The following is a 20,639-nucleotide window of genomic DNA, read 5'->3' as shown; positions in this document are numbered from 1 at the left end:
TGATGACACTGGCAGTTTCATTGACATGAATACTTGCTTTTGAGGAATGGATTATCAATTTTGAGCAAGTGACCTGCTTTTGCAGGTTATCCACTAGGTTTTGCAGTTTGCACCAATTATTTTGAGAAATACACTAAAGTGCTGTGCAAATGTTAATAGTGATGTGAGAAACGCACCAAAGCGACTGAGAAAAACTGTAAATGGCGTAATTACCTCCTCAACATGTTTTGGAGTTCTCCAGAGGCCTGGTAATGAACTAATCATTTGATTAAGGAATGACATACTATAAGAGTGAATTTTTCAGGAGTGAATAAATGACTAATGACTAAAGAAACTGTATTTGTATATGTCTCTCGTATTATTAACATTCATAAAATAACATTTTGTATTATAAAATAATAAGACGTATTCGTAATATTGTATTGTCCAGCTTTTACTACATGACACACATACATACACACAGTGCTGCCTAAGTTTATGTGAACATAAACACTGGCAAAAGAGATGGAAACAGCCAAATAACCATGAGATAATGCAAAAATAGATAGACAGACTTGAGGTGCAGATCAATAAATGTGCCACAAGTTTCAAAACCTTATGAAATAAAGATAAAGGCACAGTAAAAATATCAAAACACACTTTTCTATAGCTGGAATGTTTTTGATGAGGTCATGTGATCATACCATAAAACATCACACACTAGTCCTCTTAATCTGGGACACTTCATTCAGGTATGCGATGAATAACTTGGTTCCTTCAATATAATTGTACCTAGGAGAGAGAGAAAAAATATGGTTGGCAGAGTTAAAGGTCCTGTTTGTTGGGTTGCAAATTTCCAAGTTTCCTTAACATAAATACAATAAATTCACATACACTATTATTTGCAGCAATAGATGGCTACATTACACCTTCTTAGAGGTCCCCAAAGCATTGTTCCACTTTTCTGCTGCCAGCAGCTTGTAAGACTTACAAAGCCCTCTGGAAACAGACCAGTATGTCTTTATATCTGCTGCTTAAGTCTCACAGCATCCACCTTATAATCGGAGAAGTCTGCTTTTAACCATCTTTTCTGATTTCTCCAGAATCTGCCCATTTACCCTTGTTGTCTTATGCTGGATTCCAACAAATCTGCCCCTAAAATTTGTCTACTTGGGTCTGCTTAATGTTTCAGTGTTACAATAATTTCCTGTGTCCAGGTCCTGTATGGTGTCTCTATGGTAGTTAAATTATTTTTCAGTTGTGGATGGTTCTAACAGACTGCAAAGCTTTCTCCCTCAAGCTTTTCTCTTAAATATTGTGTTAAACACTCAGAAAGACTCAGTACAAGCTAATTTCTTTAAATATTCCTGTGAAATGAATAAAACTGCAGGAGTGTACAGACAGTACAGTCTAACCTGCTCATTTTCTCATTCTGAGAGTGCAGACCATCATCAAAGCCTCCGATGGGCATCATGATGATACTTTTTTCCGTCACATCTTGGAAGGTCCTGGCAATTGGGATGGTTCCACCCTCACGGATTAGATCAGCATCCGTGTTGAAAACTAAAGGTAGAGCAAAGACAGAATATTTTCTGCTAGTAAAGTGGACATGAACACAAAGTGGGAACTATTCTGGCATGTTTGAATGACTAATTGTGAAAATTGAAAGACTAACTTGTTTTCTTTACATTGTCTCACATTTTTTTTATATTTCTATAATACTAAACAATTAAGGACAGGTGAAAACATACACTGTTTCTTTGGTAACCTTTCAAAACTCCTGCAGGATATACATGCAACAAAGCACACTACAAAGGAATGAAGCTATAATAATAATAAAAGGATACAAAAGTTAAAACTTAGCCAATATCTTAAGGCTGTGTCAAAACCACTGAAAATGCATTTCTTGTGTTTCTACTAAACTAAGAGCTCCAGGTTTTGTATTTTACTGGTGTAAAATACTGGTGGCCTTATAGTGCTACCCCTCAGCCTCCTAGTAGATACACCCATGGTATCAATTTCTAAATCCTAAGTCACCTAGGTCCTACGTTGTTGCATTCGCAAGATTTTAGAAAACATGACCTCTGACGTTGCCCTTGAGATCAAGGTCACTGGGATTTGATCTCATCGAAGATTTTTTAGTACATACACCTATATCATGTCAGTTTCTAACTCCTGTCGCCTAGTTCTCTGTCATACAACAGACGCTACAATACTTTGTGTATATACTAGTGCTGTCAGTGTTAGTCTCGTTAAAATGTCGTTAATGTCATAACTGCATTAATGCGGCATATGTCCGTTAGCGAGTTAACGCGGCTCGCCCCGTGCGAGGGGCTGCACAGCGCTAACGGATTAACAAGCTAACTGCGCTAACACGTTGACGCTGTGCAGCCTTTGCACGGGGCGATCTACGTTAACTCACTAACGGAGATTTGCCGTGTTAATGCAGTTATGGCGTTAACATCATTTTAACGAGATTTTCGCTGACAGCACTAGTTTAAACAATAACTATAACCACCAAGAATCATTTTCAAATATGATGAAAAAGCAGATGACTGCTCCTCCCTGAAACTGGTTCTGGAAGTTTCATCCTATTAAAAAGAGTTCTTCATTCCCACTGTTCCTTTGATGTCATCAGTTTTCGTTAATACTCTAGAGCCTTTGCCTTGAGGAGACTGTTATATAAGGGAAACTGAAGACTGCCATCCAAAACACCAATGTGATCATAATCATAACTAAGAAACCGTTGTTATTATTACTACTAGTTTCACTAGGTTTAGGATGTACTCCTGTCAAAACAGAGTGGCCTTATGCCAACAAAAGTCATTTATAACTGCTGTGGGACAGGGAAAATCAGTATCAACACAATGTCCCAATGCTTTATCGTTTCATTAAAGTCTATTCAAATGACCGAAAAATGAAAAAAATTGCCTAGTAATGTTAACATATGAAAATGAAGATTATTTGGGTAAAAACTGTCAGTAATTTCAAGAGTTTGACTTCCAATCAAGACTGTCTTCCAGTCAAGAGTTTGACTGACTTTTGATTGGAAGTTACAGTAGTTTTTCTGAAAGATGACTTTTTACTACAGATATGTGTGACATTATAGATATGTGTGGCATGTGTGTGCAAAACTGGCTTGTAAGAGCCAGTTTTGGTGAAATTTTATCTGCAGTTTATCAAACCCGAGACCCGACATTCTGATAGCAACATCACCGGTGATTAAAGTAAGGTGAACGGTCAATACCTCTCTTAACAGCAACCTTTCCAGCCTCGTAGAGTGGATGGTGAGTGTCAGCCAGCCAAGGTTTGGCTCCTATCACCATTGTGACTTTGAGCTTGTTGGGACTCTTTCTTTTGGCAAACACAGAGTGAAGGTAGTCTGTTACCTGAAGAAGAGCACAACAAGAAAACAGCAGAAGCAGTTTACAAAAAGTAAATGCAACAGAACAGAGCACATACATACTTTTCATGTATTTTACCTGTTTCTTGACCATAGCAGGGTCCATGTCAGGAACTTGCCTAATTGAAAACTTAGCAGTAACCTTAGCAGGGATGACAGTCTTAGTCCCAGGGTCTGAAAAGGCCCCCTCAATACCGTGGATGGAGACTGTGGGGTAGCGCCACATGTGAGCCAACAAGTCCACCTTTGGGAGAGGGATATAATTCTTTATTTTCCACTAAATATTTTACTTATATATGGTCAATGAAAACAACACTCATTTTAAGGAGTTTTATCCTGTAAAGATCTCACAAGATTGTAAGCGTTGATCTCCTATGACCAAGCACTTTCATGGAGAGAAGCAAATAGATGAACTATTTTTTCAGGATCATCCTAGTTCTGGTAATGTTTTACGTAAGAAATAAAGCCATATGAGAGACTTGTTTAAACAGTAGTTAAAAAGGTTCTTCACAGTAGCATTGGAAGCAAGGGTAATGACAATCTAAATTCTGGATTGTACTCACCTGCTCTTAATGGTCTTCTGATACCAAGGATGCCTCACATTACCTTATTGCTGTACATGAGTTGGTTGACACCAATCTTATTCTTGTAGTTGTCCATGTCAAACTGGATATCCTGGTACATTTTCCATTCTTCATCAGAGAGGGGAGCTACAGCCTCTCTGATCCCAGGAATCAGGATCTTTCCACTGGGGCTGATCAGTGTGTCTAATGAAGTAATAATAGGATGATGCTATTGTTAATGGAACTAAACTTAGATTTTACAAAGATAAGACTGGACTGGTTTATTGCAAATACTTATTTGATGCTTTGCTCAAGGACTTCAGTAGGGAAGATTCTTTCAACGCTGTAAGGACTAAAAAAGAATCTCTATTATGATTACTGATTACTGTATATGACATTTGAAAATGTAACAAAATTCTCCCACTCCCAAATCAGCGAACACTTTTAACATTTTTCAACCAAATCTTAGATTTTATTTATATTTGGTTTACTTCTCATCTTTGACACTGACTTAGGCCTCACAGGGTTAAATACGTACTGATGAGACCCGATCCTCCTGATGCTGGAGTCCCACTGATTATTACGCATGCCTCTTATGCCTGATCCAAGAGAATGTAGCTTACTGAATGTTTTTATTAAATTTAATGTCAGCTGGAGTTGTCAACAAGGAAGTCTTGCATTGTTGAAAAGACACAGGACAAAGATGATAAATATATTGTTAGATGTGACTGGACACCAGCACTGCTTATTGTCACCTGACTTTTGTCAGTTTGACAAAACATGAATTTGCTTGTGAATGTGCTAAATACGATCTAATGAACAAAATTAATGAGTGCATGATAACTGAAATGAAATAAGAGCATTTTCTTACTATTAAAATCCCCATCTTCTTCGTTGCATCCCTACCATGAACACACACTAACTCAATCTTCTGTCTCCAGGAGATCTGGTACTGTCAGAACTGTTTTTGCCTAATGCTGATATAGCACAGTCTTCCAAGAACACATTCTTTTGTTTTGGCCTTTTTCGGCTTCATAGATAGATCAGTGAAGAAACAACAGGAAAGCGGGGGTAGAGAGAGAAGGGGGAGACATGTGGCAAAGGGCCGCACTTCGGACTCAAACCCGGGCTGGCCGCTCTCAGCCATGTAGCATGTGGGCGCCTGCTCAACGCACTGAGCTAAAATGGCACCCTAAGAAGACAATCTTTCTGGAAATGTGGTCTCATTTCACATTTCTGGCTGGAATAGTGGGATTCCTTATCACAGTGAGTTCAAAATGTTTGAAAGGACCAAGGGTTAACCTTATCACCACTGGGTTCATATAAACCCTGCTGAACAAAATCAATGAAACAGCAACTTGTCAGCAACAGACAGAACGCTTGATTAGCAATCTCTGTGTTACCTGAAGGTAGGAAAAAGATTTTTTGTTGCAGAGAGCTCCTCCAGTTACCATTTGTAGTTATTGCTTCCAGGGTACTGGAAATGCAACGTTGAGAGTACTGGGTATATTTTCTGATAACAATTTAGCTTCTACAATTTCTTTAAGTCTATGTATTGATGCATGCTCAATCATTTAGGTAGGTAAATCCTAAAAAAAATGGTTGATTCTGTTAATTTTCAGTGAGGGAAAGTTTTTGTCACTCATCCAACTGACTTCTGCAGCTGACTGCAGGTTTCCCCGCCATATAACAGTACATTTGCATGATAACTGAAACTAGTCCACTCAATGAACAATTGGCTGTTAGATCAGTTCCTTGATTATTTAAGTCTAATGTAATAAAACGGTGCTTGACTGGATGTTAGCTTGGGCGGGGGTGGGGGGGGGGGGGGGGGGGGGAATGAAGAGATAACTGGTACTCTGCTGATGAACCAAGAGTACTTTTAAAACAACAGTTTTAAAAGGATGAGAAGCAACTCTCGCTGGAACACAGAAAAAGTAAGTAGATTTTATCCAGTAGCCAGTAGCCAGTAAGTATATACCCTTACTGGCCATTTCCATCCATCCATCCATCCATCTTCATCCACTTTATCCAGGGCCGGGTCGCGGGGGCAGCAGCCTAAGCAAAGAGGCCCAGACCTCCCTCTCCCCAGCCACCTCCTCCAGCTCATCCGGGGGAACACCAAGGCGTTCCCAGGCCAGCCGAGAGATATAATCTCTCCAGCGTGTCCTGGGTCTGCCCCGGGGCCTCCTCCCGGTGGGACATGCCTGGAACACTGCCCGAGCCACATTCCGCTTGGCCTGTCGATACCTGTCGGCTGCCTCCGGAGTCCCACAGGCTAACCAAGCCCAATAGGACTCCTTCTTCAGCCTGGTGGCTCCCTTCACCTCTGGTGTCCACCATTTGGTTCGGGGATTACCACCACGGCAGGCACCAACCACCTTGCGGCCGCAGCTCAATGCAGCAGCTTCGGCAATGGAGGCGCTGAACATGGTCCATTCGGACTCGATGTCCCCCGCCTCCCTCGGAATGCTGTTGAAGCTCTGCTGGAGGTGTGCGTTGAAGATCTCGCGGACTGGGGCCTCTGCTAGTCGTTCCCAGCACACCCTCACTACGCGTTTAGGTGCACCAGGTCTGTCCAGCGTCCTCCCCCGCCACCTGATCCAACTCACCACCAGGTGGTGATCAGTTGACAGCTCAGCCCCTCTCTTTACCCGAGTGTCCAGAACATATGGTCGCAGGTCTGGTGATACGATTACAAAATCGATCATCGACCTACGGCCTAGAGCGTCCTGGTGCCACGTGCACTTATGGACACTCTTATGTTCGAACAAGGTGTTCGTTATGGCCAAACTGTGATTAGCACAGAAGTCCAATAACAAAGCACCGCTCGGGTTCAGATCAGGGAGGCCGTTCCTCCCAATCACGCCCCTCCAGGTCTCGCTGTCGTTACCCACGTGAGCATTGAAGTCTCCCAGTAGGACAACAGAGTCTCCAGGTGGAGCACCTTCCAGCACCCCCCCCCCCAGGGACTCTAAGAAGGCTGGGTACTCCGAACTGCCACTCGGCGCATAAGCGCAGATGACAGTCAGGACCCGTTCCCCGACCCTAAGGCGCAGGGAACAAACCCTCTCGTCCACCGGGAAAAACCCCAACGTACCGGCAGCAAGCCGAGGGGATATTAGAATACCCACCCCAGCCCGCCGCCTCTCACCAGGGGCAACTCCAGACTGAGACAGAGTCCAGCCCCTCTCCAGGAGACTGGTTCCAGAGCCCAAGCCGTGCGTAGAGGTGAGCCCGACTATATCTAGCCGGTACCTCTCAACCTCACGCACTAACTCAGGCTCCTTCCCCACCAGAGAGGTGACATTCCATGTCCCTATTGCCAGTCTTGGCAGCCGGGGGTCAGTCCGCCAGGGCCTCCGCTCCTGGCCGCCACCCGGCACACAATGCACCCGACCACTATGGCGCCTCCTGCGGGTGGTGGGCCTGCGGGAGGATGGGCCCATGTCTCCTCTTCGGGCTGTGCCCGGCCGGGCCCCATGGACTAAGGCCCGGCCACCAGACGCTCGCCCTCGGGCACCCTCCCCGGGCCTGGCTCCAGGGCGGGGCCCCGGTAACCCTATCCCGGGCAGGGTAAACTGTTCCCTCTGTGTTTTTTTCATAGGGGTCTTCTGAATCGCTCTTTGTCTGGTCCCTCACCCAGGACCAATTTGCCATGGGAGACCCTAGCAGGGGGCAAAAGCCCCCAGACAACATAGCCCCTGGGATCCCTGGGACACACAAACCCCTCCACCACGATAAGGTTGCTGGCCACTTCATTAGGTGATTCTTGCTAGTTGGACCCACTTTTGCCTCCAGATTTGCTTTAATTCTTCATGAATTTCCTGAGATTTTGGGCTGTATTGACATGATGGCATTTCACAGTGTTGTGAATCTTCCACATCCCAAAAAGGTGCTCTATTGGATTGTGATTTAGTGAATTTGGAGGCCATTTGAGTAAAATTCAGTTATTATAATGTTCATGACACCAGTGTGAGATGATGTGAGCTTATGACATGGTGCATTATGCAGCCGGAAGCAGAAGAAGGGAACAGAAGATCGGCATTTAAACTATGCTCCACTGGTACTAAGGGCAGTATCTACTGAAATACTGTATTGTTGATAACAGGCAGGATTAAGAATCATTTAATGTCGTTAATGCCAAATTCTGACACTTCCATCAATGTCACAGAAGAAATTAAGATTCATCAGAACTGGCAACGTTTTTCCAATTTTCTTTGGTTGAAGAGTGGCACCCAGTTCTGCTGCTGTAACCCATCTGCTTCAAGGTCTGATGTGTTGGACATTCAGAGAAGCTCTTCATACATTTGACTGAATTATGCGGTTCATGAACAAAGGCTGCTCGCTTACGCGCATTCAAATATGAGACTCACCGAGAATTCCAATGAGGTCGGTCATTGGTTCAATCACAGTCCCTCCATAAACACCAGAATGCAAGTCCTGCTTCGGTCCTTCAACCTGCAAACATGGCAGCACAAATCAAAGGCTGGAGTGTGACTCTTTGAATAAAGGATAGATGGATGGATGCTTCTTAATACACCACCTCAGCAAAGAAGTAGCAGTTGCCTCTGGTGCCATAGGTGAGGGCGGGGCGTCTGCTGAGCCAGCCACAGTCTGATATGATGATGTAATCCACTTCTGAGAAGAAGGTGTCTCGCTGGGCCATGATCATGGCATCCAGGCCGTTAGAGCCCGTCTCCTCCATGCCCTCTATGACAAACTTCACATTCACTGGCAGATCCTGGTGAATGGGGGGAACAGCTCCATGATGTTTGGTAGGAAGCAAACAAACAGGCTTTCTGGGCAGAAAATTATTGTTTCCATGAAAACCTAAATTGTCTTTTTGACATTGTGAGTGATTAGCTTTGTTTGAATCAGTCTTCTCAGCGTCCACACCAACGCATTTCTCCTTCCACAGTGCACTCAGCATGTGGCTGAGGCCTTCTGATGTGTGCATATAGCGCCATATTTTTTAACATGACAACAAAGCAGCATGGATGGCAGGAACAGACTGCTCTAGTGACTCCACACAACTAGCACTGACACGGAAAGTTAGTCTGCCTTAGACTTGGCTCTGCTGTCTCACTAGCCTGAGGGTACGCACTTTGTTCCCCATATATCTGCTGAGTACTTCACTCAGCTTAAAAAAGTCTGCTACAGCAATAGAAGTTATCTCTTGAATCTAGCCTGCCGAAGGCATCTCTCTCTGTTCCCACTCTTTGCATTTTAAATGTTTCCATTCAGCTGGGACATGAAAGCCTATCTAACAATATGGTGAGCTCAGTCTCTTACCATACTGAGAGCCTGGTAAGCCTCCACAGCATGGATCCAGGCTAAAACTGGGGCCTTGTTGTCTGATGCTCCTCGTCCATACAGATTGCCTAAAAGTATAAAAAAATTCAATATCACTGTATTTATTAGTGATGTAGATAAAACTTTTGCATTCTATTTTTCATCCTATTTTTTTAAATGTATCTACATGCATCCATGAAGCCTCATATGAAAAAAGCATCACCTTCCAAATCATTTTGACTCTTTACATAAAACCCCAAAAGTTGATTCTGTTCATCTGGACATTGCATTTTCAGTGGGAGAAGAGTTTCGTAAGCCATCCAAGTGACTTCTTCAGTCTCAGCTCAAGGTTTCCCCAAGAAACTCAACTGCTCATTGTTCACCAGTGGTGCTAGTTTCAGCCATTGTGCAAAAGTACTGTTTATAAGGTTGGAGAAAGCTGCAGTCAGTTAAGACTGAAGAAGTCTAAAAAAAGTCTTAAAAAAACGTTTTGTCGCTCATCTTGAAGATGAGTGACAAAACGTTTTTCCCACTGAAAACGCTACATCTAGATGAACAGTCCCAAAGGTGCCCTACGGGTTGATTGGTTGTGATGAGTATTTATTACCCTCCCGACTCACCTCACCAATCCGAGTCATGGTCTGAGTAACCCTCATCACTCAAGCCACTCATATGTGGACTATACTCAGGCCAAGTTCTTTGCACTACTTCAACTTTGTACTCCAATGTGTGTCTTTCTCTTGTTTTGTGTATATTCCTCTAGTTTGTATATATTTCTCTTAACTGCATATATTTATCCTGTTTGTTATTTATTCCTGCTGTCTTACTATTTGTATGTTATCCCTACACAGTTGGCATGGAGCACCCATAATTTCCTTGTACATGCTTCTCTTATGCTTTTTTGGCTGCACCATTTCATCACATGAGAATATTCTAGCTGTTTAGTGTGTAGAAAGTTGGAAATAGCTTTCTATTAAAATCTGGTATCAGAAATAGACTGGGAAAAAGTTTTTTGGTATGATCAGTGATGGGAATATCGGCGTTACTAACGGCGTTACTTTTTTCAGTAATGAGCAGTGTTGGGACTAACGCATTATTAAGTAACGTGTTACAGCAACTACGTTATTATTGTGGTAACGAGCACGGTAACTAGTTATTATGCCAAAATCAGGAACGTGTTAATCGTTACTGGGATTTAGATAGGGTCGTTATTTGTTACTTCGTGTGGTAGCTGTCGCGGAGCTTCCACAGATTCTGTAACATTAGCAAGTGGCGGAGGCCAGCAGGTGGATGAGGGAAAGGGGGTGGCCACTGGTCCGAGTATCAGGTGAACTGAACTTCAGGTAAGAAGTTGTGACCTGCAGTCTATCTGGGTCAGATATAAACCAAGTTTAGGTGGAGTTTATTTTTGTTATACTGACTTTCTCGTACTGGGTACTAGCTAGCATGACGGAGTTTCTATACAGCTAGGTGGGTGCTATGATGTTACTGATGTTGAACTTTATTTTGTTCATACGGTTAATTATTAGAGTTACCAACCATCCCGTAAAAAACGGAATTGTCTCGTATTCAGAGAAAATATTATGTGTTTCATATTGAGGTGAAAAGGAACACAGTTTGTCCCGTACTTCAGCCACAATGAAAAAGACACAAAGCTGGAGATATTCTGTTTCTTTACCCTGCAGCTGCCTCTTCTTTTCTCATTCTCTCTCCCTCCCTCTCCTGTTTCTACTTCAATCATGAAACTGATCAATGATCAGCTGATCATTGATCAGCTTTCTGTCGCAAGTCCCGTCTCTCTCGTTTGTTTATCACCCACTTTGCGCCAGAAAGAAGAAACCAGTGGAGGTCGCGTTAAACAACAGCAGCACGTTTAAGCTTGATCAGCTGTTGTTAGAATTTATTTAATATTAATTTCTACTATCAGCTGATGTTTGCTGGAGCCACAGCTGTAAAAGCTGCTGGTCATGATATCGTTTGGTTATCTGGTGAGAGGGAAACATGAAGATGAAACCAGGAGATGTCCTTACTGACGGAAGCACAAGAGAATTCTGAGTAAAACCAAAGTTACTTTCCCTAGTAACTAGTTACTTTGAAAGTAACGAGTAACTTGAAGTAACTGAGTTACTTTTGATAGAAGTAACTAGTAATGTAACTAAGTTACTAATTTAAAGTAACTTACCCAACACTGGTAACAAGTAATCTAACTAATTACTATTCTTATCGTTACAACGCCGTTATGGTTACTAACAAGTAAATCGGTGCGGTCACGTTACTATTTTTCAACAAACAGACGGTTGAAGCTGTGTTCAGCTTACATCAGTTGCACGGAAATCGCTGTAAGTAATCTGAGCGCTACAGCTTTAAGCAGCTGCGCGCTCCTGCGGACGGCAATCATGATCACTTTCTGGCACAACATCTGGAGCTAATGGGGCTGTCACTACCCGATCCATACCGGAAACCTGATCGGTACCACACATGTGTGAAAGGTGTCTACTTCCGGTCGAAGCATTTTGGAAGTAGAGTACAGAGTATCTCTTAAGATGTTAAGAACAATAAGTATCTCTTAAATTGTTTGCAGTAATGAAGCATTTCAATATAATGTAGACAAAAACGAAAAATAAAAAGATAGATACGGATCAGGACTCCCCGATCCTTACTGCACATGTGCAAAGTCGGACCGTACAAATCGGGTCTACCTGATCCATACCGCACATGTGCAGATGTTTTCTTCTTCTTCTGTTTCGTTTAATGGCAGTTTACTCCCCAGGCTACGAGGATACCACCACCTGCTCACTGAGCGAATGAACCATATTGTAAAATGAACTACCGTCGTTACAAATGCGTGTTAAATTTGATTTAGTGATAGTCGAGTGTGTTTATGCTTGTCTGTGTGGAGAGGATTGTTGGAATAGTGATGATGATGTCCGCTATCACTGTCAATTGTCAGTAAACACTTAATCTGGCTGATGAATTTTCACATGACATATTACTAAGTCAGTATTATTAAGTCTGTAATTAGGCGCCATTCTTATTATTTTACGGCACTGTTGTTCAATCGGGGGACGCTGTCTGTTGAGGAGAAAAGCTTGAATTTGTTTGTAAATGGATTATCCATTCTTTAAATGTCCGTGCAGTCGAAAAGCAGGCAGAGCTGTTTAGAAATGCTAGGAGCTAACTGGGCGCTAACCGTGTCACTCAAAGACATTAACTTTGAGTGACATGGTAGAAGTTTGATACCATCATGGGGAGGCTCGCGGCTCTCCAACGGGAGATCGAGAGACCAGCGTCCGAGTGTTAAAGAACAGCTTTGAAAATTCTCCTGAGCTGCTCGCATAAAAGAAAATCAACAAAATCGACATCATAATGCGGACACCACCATGGCGCAAGCTGCAGGCCCAAGGCTGAAGCCGGACAAACACTCCCTGATAACGACTGTGTGATGACTATTCTCCCCATCCCATGCAAGGCCACCTGGATTGGCTGGAGGACTGTTTACTTAGCCTGATAGGGCGAAGGACACTGTCTCAGCTGAACTATGGACACGCACACACATACACTTACACTGATAAGCACACACTCATCTCCCTCCCTTTCCAAACGCCTTCGATGCTTGTTTCCTGCGAGGGAACACGGCGCGTCTGTGTGCTGCGCTGGAATGGTGGAGCTGTGCAGGGCGGCTACTGTGTTTGCTTCGTATTACTCCTCACCCCCTACCCAATCCTGTGGCTTGTCATGTCTTTCACAAAGTTGTGCTGTGGACATTTGTGTGCTTTTTTGTGCAGAGGAGTTTTTTTGTTTCCTGTTCTCGTGCTGTCCTACCATGGAGGCACAGCATGAGTAGAGGTCTCTTTTTTTCCTCTTGTACTTTCCCGATGTTGTGTACATTCAGTGTTTTCTTCTGTAACGCTACCGATCTCCGACTTGTATCCCCATGTAATGTCTGTGTTATGTGTGTAAGGTCGGGGGGGGGGGGGGGGGGGGGGGTCCCATTTCACTGCAGGGCAACCTGCATGTGGCGAATAAAGCTTTGATTGATTAACTGTTGCAGTGTTGGCAAAGAGAGGAAGTGACGTAAGATTTGCGCATGTGTGGTACGGATCGGGTTTCCGGTACGAATCGGGTAGCGACAGGGGCAAAACAATCGCATGAGTGCTGCTGTTTGACTGAGGAAGAATAAAGTAGTCGTGGTAAGCCAATCACATGACCACTTCAAGATTACAAAACAACAAGGTGATATATACCAGTTTTTAAATTGTGTTGATAGGCCACTAAAACCAGAGTCATGATAAACAATATATACGCCGTGTGGTTTTTTTTTCTGAATAGTTTTGTCACGTTTAACGTCTAAGGACAGCGATAGCAAGCACTTTCTGCTTATGACCAAAAAATAAAAAAACAAAACAAAAAAGCCCTGTTTGTGTTGGTGGAAAAATGCACCATGTTGGCCAATCAAAAATGATATGGCAACGTGATATTTTTTAGGAGTGATGGCAAGAGAGCGAAAAAGAGCAGAAAAAGAGAGAGAGCGAGTTTTGAGATGTGAGAGATTTGTGACATTTAGCGTGTTTGCAGTGTGTAGTTAATGTGTTGTCTTGTGTAGTTAGTGTGTAGTGTTGTGGATAGTTTTGTGTTGTGTTTCAGAACAATGAGGTGACTGCTGTCTCCAGGTAGAAAACAGGAGTGATACACCTGCTGCTGTCAGACCTGCAGGTATCAGGCTGTGATGTTCTCCTTTATAGTGGACAGAAATTATTTTTTTGGAGTGGCACAAATAATTTGTGTGGCATCATATTGAATGCAGAATGCCTGATTGTTGAAATGGTTATTTAAAAAAGGGTAAAAGGTAAATGGCTGCAAATAACTTTGTTGTTTGTAAAACTTGTTCATATGATTTTAAAATTGACAATTTATATTTAAAGTTATGAAATCTGATTCAATAAACATGTTTGTGGTTGTTACAGTAAAAAAAACAACAACTTTCTACTCGGATTTTATGTTTTTTGTCTGATTTTAGATCAATTGTGTTAATACAGTATGTCGAAATGAAAACATAACTGTAAATTCAGACACGTGAGTTTCAGTTGTGTTGAAAAGAATGATACCAAACAAGGCAAAGTAAGTAGTTTTTAAAGGTAAAATGTAGAGGGAAAATCCAAAGAAGTCAAAAATGGCCAATTATACCCTGGACCCCAGAGGGTTAAACATGTTTTTAAGTAACGCAATAGTTACTTTTCAAGTAATTAATTACTTTTAGAATATTGTAACTCAGTAACTGAGTTACTTTTTTGAAGAAGTAACTAGTAACTATAATTCATTACTTTTTCAAAGTAACTTGCCCAACACATTATGATTGTATTTGTGTACCTGTCATTTAAACACGCTATTCTCCATCCAGCCGCTATAGGGCGCATTGTGCGCAGTGGTATTGAGTAGCGTTTTGGGGCACAGAGGAAGAATAAACCTTCCTGTTGTGAAACTGACATCAGCTCAACATGTGTCCCTTTTTCTATTCTTTATTACAGGTTAGTAAATGCATTTAAATGAATGTATACTGCAGACCTTACAAACAGAGGATGTTGTTTATGTGGGTAATGAGCGCAACTCGCTAAAGAAATGGGTTCGTTTTGAGTTGGGACTGAATCATGGGTTAAGGCTGCAGGTTAAATAATGCTAATTCTAGCAGACCTGGCTGACGTGGAATAGTGTGTGTGTGGGGGGAAGCTAATCTAACCTCTGAGAGACTGCTGGACCCTGAACCATTAATGTATTATGCTCTCTGTTCAATGAGTTTTATACAGTGTTTTATTTTTCTGGTTAATGTTGTGTTTAGAAGAAAAATTTTGTGGTTTAATACCAAAGACAATTATAAGGAAACTTATGGATCAATAGTGACTGCATAGTAGTAGTGAACGCTGTTAAAGGAGCATTGCACTCTATATAGTTTGCAGGTTGTATAACAACAGTGAATGTGTTTGTTGTATGTCAAAGACATTTTTTTTGTAAAGAGTAAAATAGCTATATATAAAAAATGGAAGTTACATTGTCAGTACAGTGGAAATACATTTCACATAAATAATTTAGTGCTGAAACGAGAATTAAAATGTTTAAAAATGAGTTCATTTATGATGTTTGTAAATGTAGTTAAAAATGAAGTACACTATTGTATTTTGTTTATCTTTGTAAAACAAATGTGTTTATTGTGGATGTGATATTGTCAATGGATTTAAGCAACATTTTGTTTATGCTTTGTCAAAGTTGTGCTGAGAGATTAATACAGTCTCTAGCTCAGGAAACTGTGGCCATGTACTGTAAATTGGACTGAAGCATAAGGCCATTTCTTTGCAGTTAGTGTGGTGATACCTGAAGCTCTTGTGAAGAATAAACCTTCCTTTAATGAAACTGACATCAGCTCCCTTTTTCTATTCTTTATCACAGCACCACACATTGTTGAACAGGAAACCAGTTGCCCCTCTGGTCATCATCTTAGGAAGGCAACAAGTGCAGCATTTGTACTTCACCAAAGGTTTACTGTCACGGTTCTGGGCCAGTTTGACCCAGTATTTTGAGTGGTTATGTTTTGGTGTGTTTTTGCATTATGGATTGTTTTCTTATTCTCTTGTAGTGATGATGATGATTATTAGAGTTCCATGTTTCTGTTTATTCGTGTTTAAGGATTTGTTGTCTCATGTATTGTTTGAGTTCCATGTGTTATATTCTGTCTGCCTCTCAGTCTGCGTCCTTGTTTAGTGGTTTCTTGTTTCCTGTTTTATCGTGAAGGTCTGTGTCTCAGGTGAATGTGTTCAGTTCTACTGTGTATGCCCTTACTCAGTGTCGCGTCGTACCCTCAAAATAAGCCTGTGTGTTTTTGGTCTCTGCATTCCGTGTTCACTTCATGTTTTGTTTTCATGCCAGCAATAAAGCTGAGGTTTTGAGTTGCATTCTGTTTTCGAGTCCTGCATTTGGATCCACATATCCACCTGCCCGCACGCAGAGCCCTGACATTTACCCAGACATGTTCCTCCTTTTTAGAATCAAATGAAATTTGTGAGTTTGGATAGCATTCCTTTGTATTTTTAATTAGCTTAAAGGCTCTTACCATTGATCTCAGTCAGGTTGTATGGATCTGTTGCCCAGCCGTCCTCCAGTTTTGCTGGCTGGACATCCACGTGGCCGTAGATGCACACCGTGTGTTTGCTGGAGTCATTACCAAACTGAGCCGTCACCACTTTAGGCAACTCTAAAGTCTGGCCATCAGGAAGCTGCACATACAACAGAACAGTCGAGATCAGCACACAATTTCTTTTCCATCAATCTATCAATCATTTTGATTTTAAAGTGTGTTCAAAACGCTTGCAATAGTATTCAGCTGGTCTATGTCTCTCTCACATATCAATGGAATTTCAAGAATGCACTGTGTAAGACTATAAAAGGGATACTCCTCCAGGAGGCCAGAAGATCTGCTTTTCTGGAGGCATTATAGTACAGTAACAGTTCACACTGGGTGGCACCTAATTAATGGTTAATGGTGAAAAGCTAGGCCCTCTAGTATGGCCTCTCTCTCTCTCTCTCTCTCTCTCTCTCTCTCTCTCTCTCACTCTCACGCACTCTCTCTCTCTCACACACACACACACACACACACACACACACACACACACACACACACACACACACACACACACAGTGTGTTTAATGAGTGTGGAAAGCGGCTTTGTTGTGGCCCAGTCAGTAATAAGAAGGCAAAGCTAGTCCTGAGCCCTCTCCTGCTTTTTTTGAAGTTTGCCAATGAGCTGACCTCTGTGAGAAATCCACCACATTTACCAGCCAATTAGACTGACAATTAGATACAAAGCTCCAATATCAACAAGCACTTCTAAAGAGTAGGGAGGGGTAATATTGCAAAGATAGGTGGTTCTTTCACTGACTTCTTGTTCTCCGATATCCACCAGCTGTACAGTCCCCCCCATCAGCCGGAGTTTCTGAGCCACAGTCTCCATCATACGGTGCAGCTCTGGTCTCTTTTGGACATTGCTGGAGTCGCTTTCGATTGCAACCCAGTCCCTCAGCATCTGAAACACACAACCAAGATCCAAAACATCATCACTGGACTTGATCTAATCCACCTGCCACTGAGTTTTATGTTATTTAATACTCCTGCCCTCAACTAGTGTCCAGTTTGCAAAATGTGCACTTGATTCTAAAGGCATATTTTATTTGCAACACTGACATTCAGAAATAGTCAGTTGCTATATTGCCACTTTTTGACTTTGGCCACCAACACTCATTCATAAGACATTACATATTACATATTTCCCTGTGGAAAATCACTGTGTTCAATATGTAAAAAAAAAAAAGTGTGAAATACTGTTGATGGTTTATTCAAGTCTCCTGCAATGTCTTGGAATAAGTTGAATGTGAGAGTTGGCTAATTTCTTCTTCAAACTTGCTTTGTGCTTCAGCGGATGTATTTGTGCATACCAATGGATAGTAAAACTTTTAAAAGTACTATTCATGATATTTGGAGATTACTCTACCCCATTTTTTCCTAACTCCTGAGCCTTTATTTGATGTTTTTGTTTTAAATTTTGTCAAAATTTTGACAAAAATACATTTTAATGTCTTAGTTGGAATAACTGCTTTCATATTCAAGTAATCAGAGTATTATTATTTTTCTCAACAACAGCTGATATTGTACAGGTAAAAGTTGTGGTTGTTACTTCAGAGTCAGCACCTCACCTTACTGTCTTTCCGTGTTGATGCTGAGTAAAGAAAGTGATCCAGAATCATTACAGTGTACTTTTGACCTCAGCCCCGACAATCTTCAAGGAGTCACACTTATATCACATGCAGATTCTTTTGTAGTTTGTGATTATATACAGCACGCTTAGGTGCAAATTAGCCTTACTTTTATTTTTTATTTGGTGTCTAATTCTAATGGCCTATCTATTGGTATTAAATTATATTCTTTCTTCTTGTCTAATAATGGTCTAGAGTGAAATATGGAACTATAAGTATGCTCTATTGAGATCAATGGGAGAATTTTGTAACAACATAGATTGCTTTTCACGATTGTTATTATTAGTTATGCTAATTATTACATTTGATTGGAGACTGTGTACATGCAGTTTGTAAGTCCTAGTCTCCACTGAAATTAAGTTAGTTGAAATAATCCATGTAGCTGCCAAATATGCATATAAACACCCAGCACACCCCTGCGGGCGGTTTATCCTTCAAGCTCGGGTCCTCTACCAGAGGCCTGGGAGCTTTTATATATATATATATATATATATATATATATATATATATATATATAGAGAGAGAGAGAGAGAGAGAGAGAGAGAGAGAGAGAGGGTCAGTTCAGCCGATTGGGGGTGTTTTTTTGTTGTTGTTTTTCTTTAATAAAAATAATTACATTTTGGTTTGAAGATAATATTGATACATTTATGCATTTGCATGAACTGGAGATGGAGGCCATTTTTTGGCCAAGGTCTTTAAGGTTGTCAAACTGTATGACACACTGACAGACAGAAGCCACACTGCAAGACCAACAAATGGACTGTGACAGGCACACACATACAACATTCTCCTCATAAAAACACTTAGCTGATCTAATTGAATCCCTCTCTGAGCTTACCGCTGCTAGCGGAATGAGTGTGATTGTTTTATACTTGAGTTTGCTGAGTATCTTGGCAAGCTGATTGTTATACAGTACTTTTATTTTTTTACTGATTATTGCAGTTATATAGGCTGCAATATTCATTTTAGTTTCAGTCTGTGTATTTTTGTAGATACCATATGAAATGACAATAAATAAGCTTGACAGAATAATTTAATAAAACCAAAACTCATATATTTTGAATCTGTGTAGGGTTAGGATTAGGGCTGGCACTAGGGTCATTATTGATGATGATTGAGATTTTGTTTGACTCACAAGCTCAGATGTTAAAGTAAATTGTCTAAACCCAATACACCTAACGGCATAGATTACAACAGTTCTAGCATTCAGAGTTCAGTGCTGCTAGAGTAAGGAGCAGATATTTGTACCTCCACATATTCGTCCTGGTGGCTGTCAACATACTGCGCTAGCTCCGTGTACTGGAAAGCATGGGCAGCAGAAATGAGCAGCAGGATGGAAGGCAGGACTTGAGGGTTCATCTGTTACAAGAGTCAGAAACAAAATCAGCAAAACCACACACACAAAAAGATTATTACTTTATTACACTAGATGTGTGTACTCTGAAAGCTCCCACAGCCAAAACACAACAGATTAAAACTTTCCTATTTTAAATTTTTGTCACATTTTTGTTAATCTCCCCATCAGTTTAGAATATAAGCTGAATGGGAGGACTGTATCCTGAAATCATGCATGTTTTAATTTAGTTTGATATAAAATTCACCTACAAGCATTCTGAAAGTTACTGTCCGCTAACTTGTGTCTTACCTTTTCTCTGCTGGAAATGTGTAAGATAGTTTCCTCAGGCTCGCAGACTGTGGTCCTGTGCTGTTGACTTGATTTTTATACACCCACCCTTCTTATCACACTCCTACCGAGCCACAGGGTCAAGCAGTGAAATATTTGTTGACATAAAGCCAGGACAGCTGACAAAGTGATTTTTTTTGCTGAAAAGTGCAGGAATTACACTCTGATCTATTGATTTGACTCCAAGTATGTGTACCTGTGGGCGAAGAGTGGACCTTAGGAATGCAGGGTCAGCGGGAACAAAGGAGCATGTGAAAGGCCAGTTGTTTGTGTTTTGGAATCTCCAAGCAAACCCAGCCGTGAGGACAAAAACAGAGCTCAGCAAAGCTTTTGTTGTTCCATATTAGCCTGGTGTCCCACTGTGGTTAACTTAATGTCAGCCATTTCTACCTGACATTATTAACCTAAGCTGGGATTGTCTGAACATATTTAATCCCGTCACCACCTCCTGTTCATTGGATAAATTGTCCTTGCTCACAACATCCTGTTTCTTTTTGTGTGTCTCAGTGTGAGACAGGAAAAGAGACTCAGGAGTTGTCACACTGAAATAAAAATGTACGGGGGGGCGGGGGGGTCAAGAAAGCCAAAGACAGCTGCCAACTTCTCAGTTCTTACTTTGTTTACCTATATGCATTAATGCTTTTATGGTCTTTCTTATTTTCCACAATGAGCTGATACAGTCATGTCAAAAAGAAGGTTTTTTTTTTAATGTAGCCCTAAACTAAGCAGACTCCTACTGCTTGCATAGGAATTAAGAGGGTATGTAGAAGCTGCTGCTATGCACTTGATTAACTGCTCATCAGCAAGCACTTCTATAGAAGAAAGTTTTGGCAGTTTGCTGATGTGGAGCACTCAGTAAACACTATACCAACAAGGAAAGACATTACCAGTGATCTTAGAGAAGTAACTGTTCCCATCA

General features: G+C 41.4%; 1 protein-coding gene across 1 annotated transcript; it reads right to left on the bottom strand.

The window, feature by feature from the left end:
* Positions 1 to 415: 415 nt before the first annotated feature.
* cndp1 (carnosine dipeptidase 1) lies at positions 416 to 19,819 on the bottom strand. Its single transcript, XM_006796006.2, has 12 exons — positions 19,682 to 19,819; positions 19,285 to 19,395; positions 17,166 to 17,309; positions 16,340 to 16,502; positions 9,241 to 9,329; positions 8,492 to 8,689; positions 8,322 to 8,406; positions 3,989 to 4,149; positions 3,462 to 3,626; positions 3,227 to 3,368; positions 1,395 to 1,542; positions 416 to 771 (listed from the first exon to the last, which is right to left on the bottom strand). Exons 2-12 carry the CDS (start codon positions 19,393 to 19,395, stop codon positions 693 to 695), a joined length of 1,485 nt encoding a protein of 494 aa, XP_006796069.1. The 5' UTR covers positions 19,682 to 19,819; the 3' UTR covers positions 416 to 692.
* Positions 19,820 to 20,639: the final 820 nt, after the last annotated feature.

The sequence above is a fragment of the Neolamprologus brichardi genome, chromosome 11 (genome assembly GCF_056152115.1).
Source record: "Neolamprologus brichardi isolate AB-2024 chromosome 11, ASM5615211v1, whole genome shotgun sequence".
Lineage (NCBI taxonomy): Eukaryota > Metazoa > Chordata > Actinopteri > Cichliformes > Cichlidae > Neolamprologus > Neolamprologus brichardi.
The sequence above is the reverse complement of the archived record's forward strand: the minus strand, read 5'-3'. Positions and strand labels throughout refer to the sequence as shown.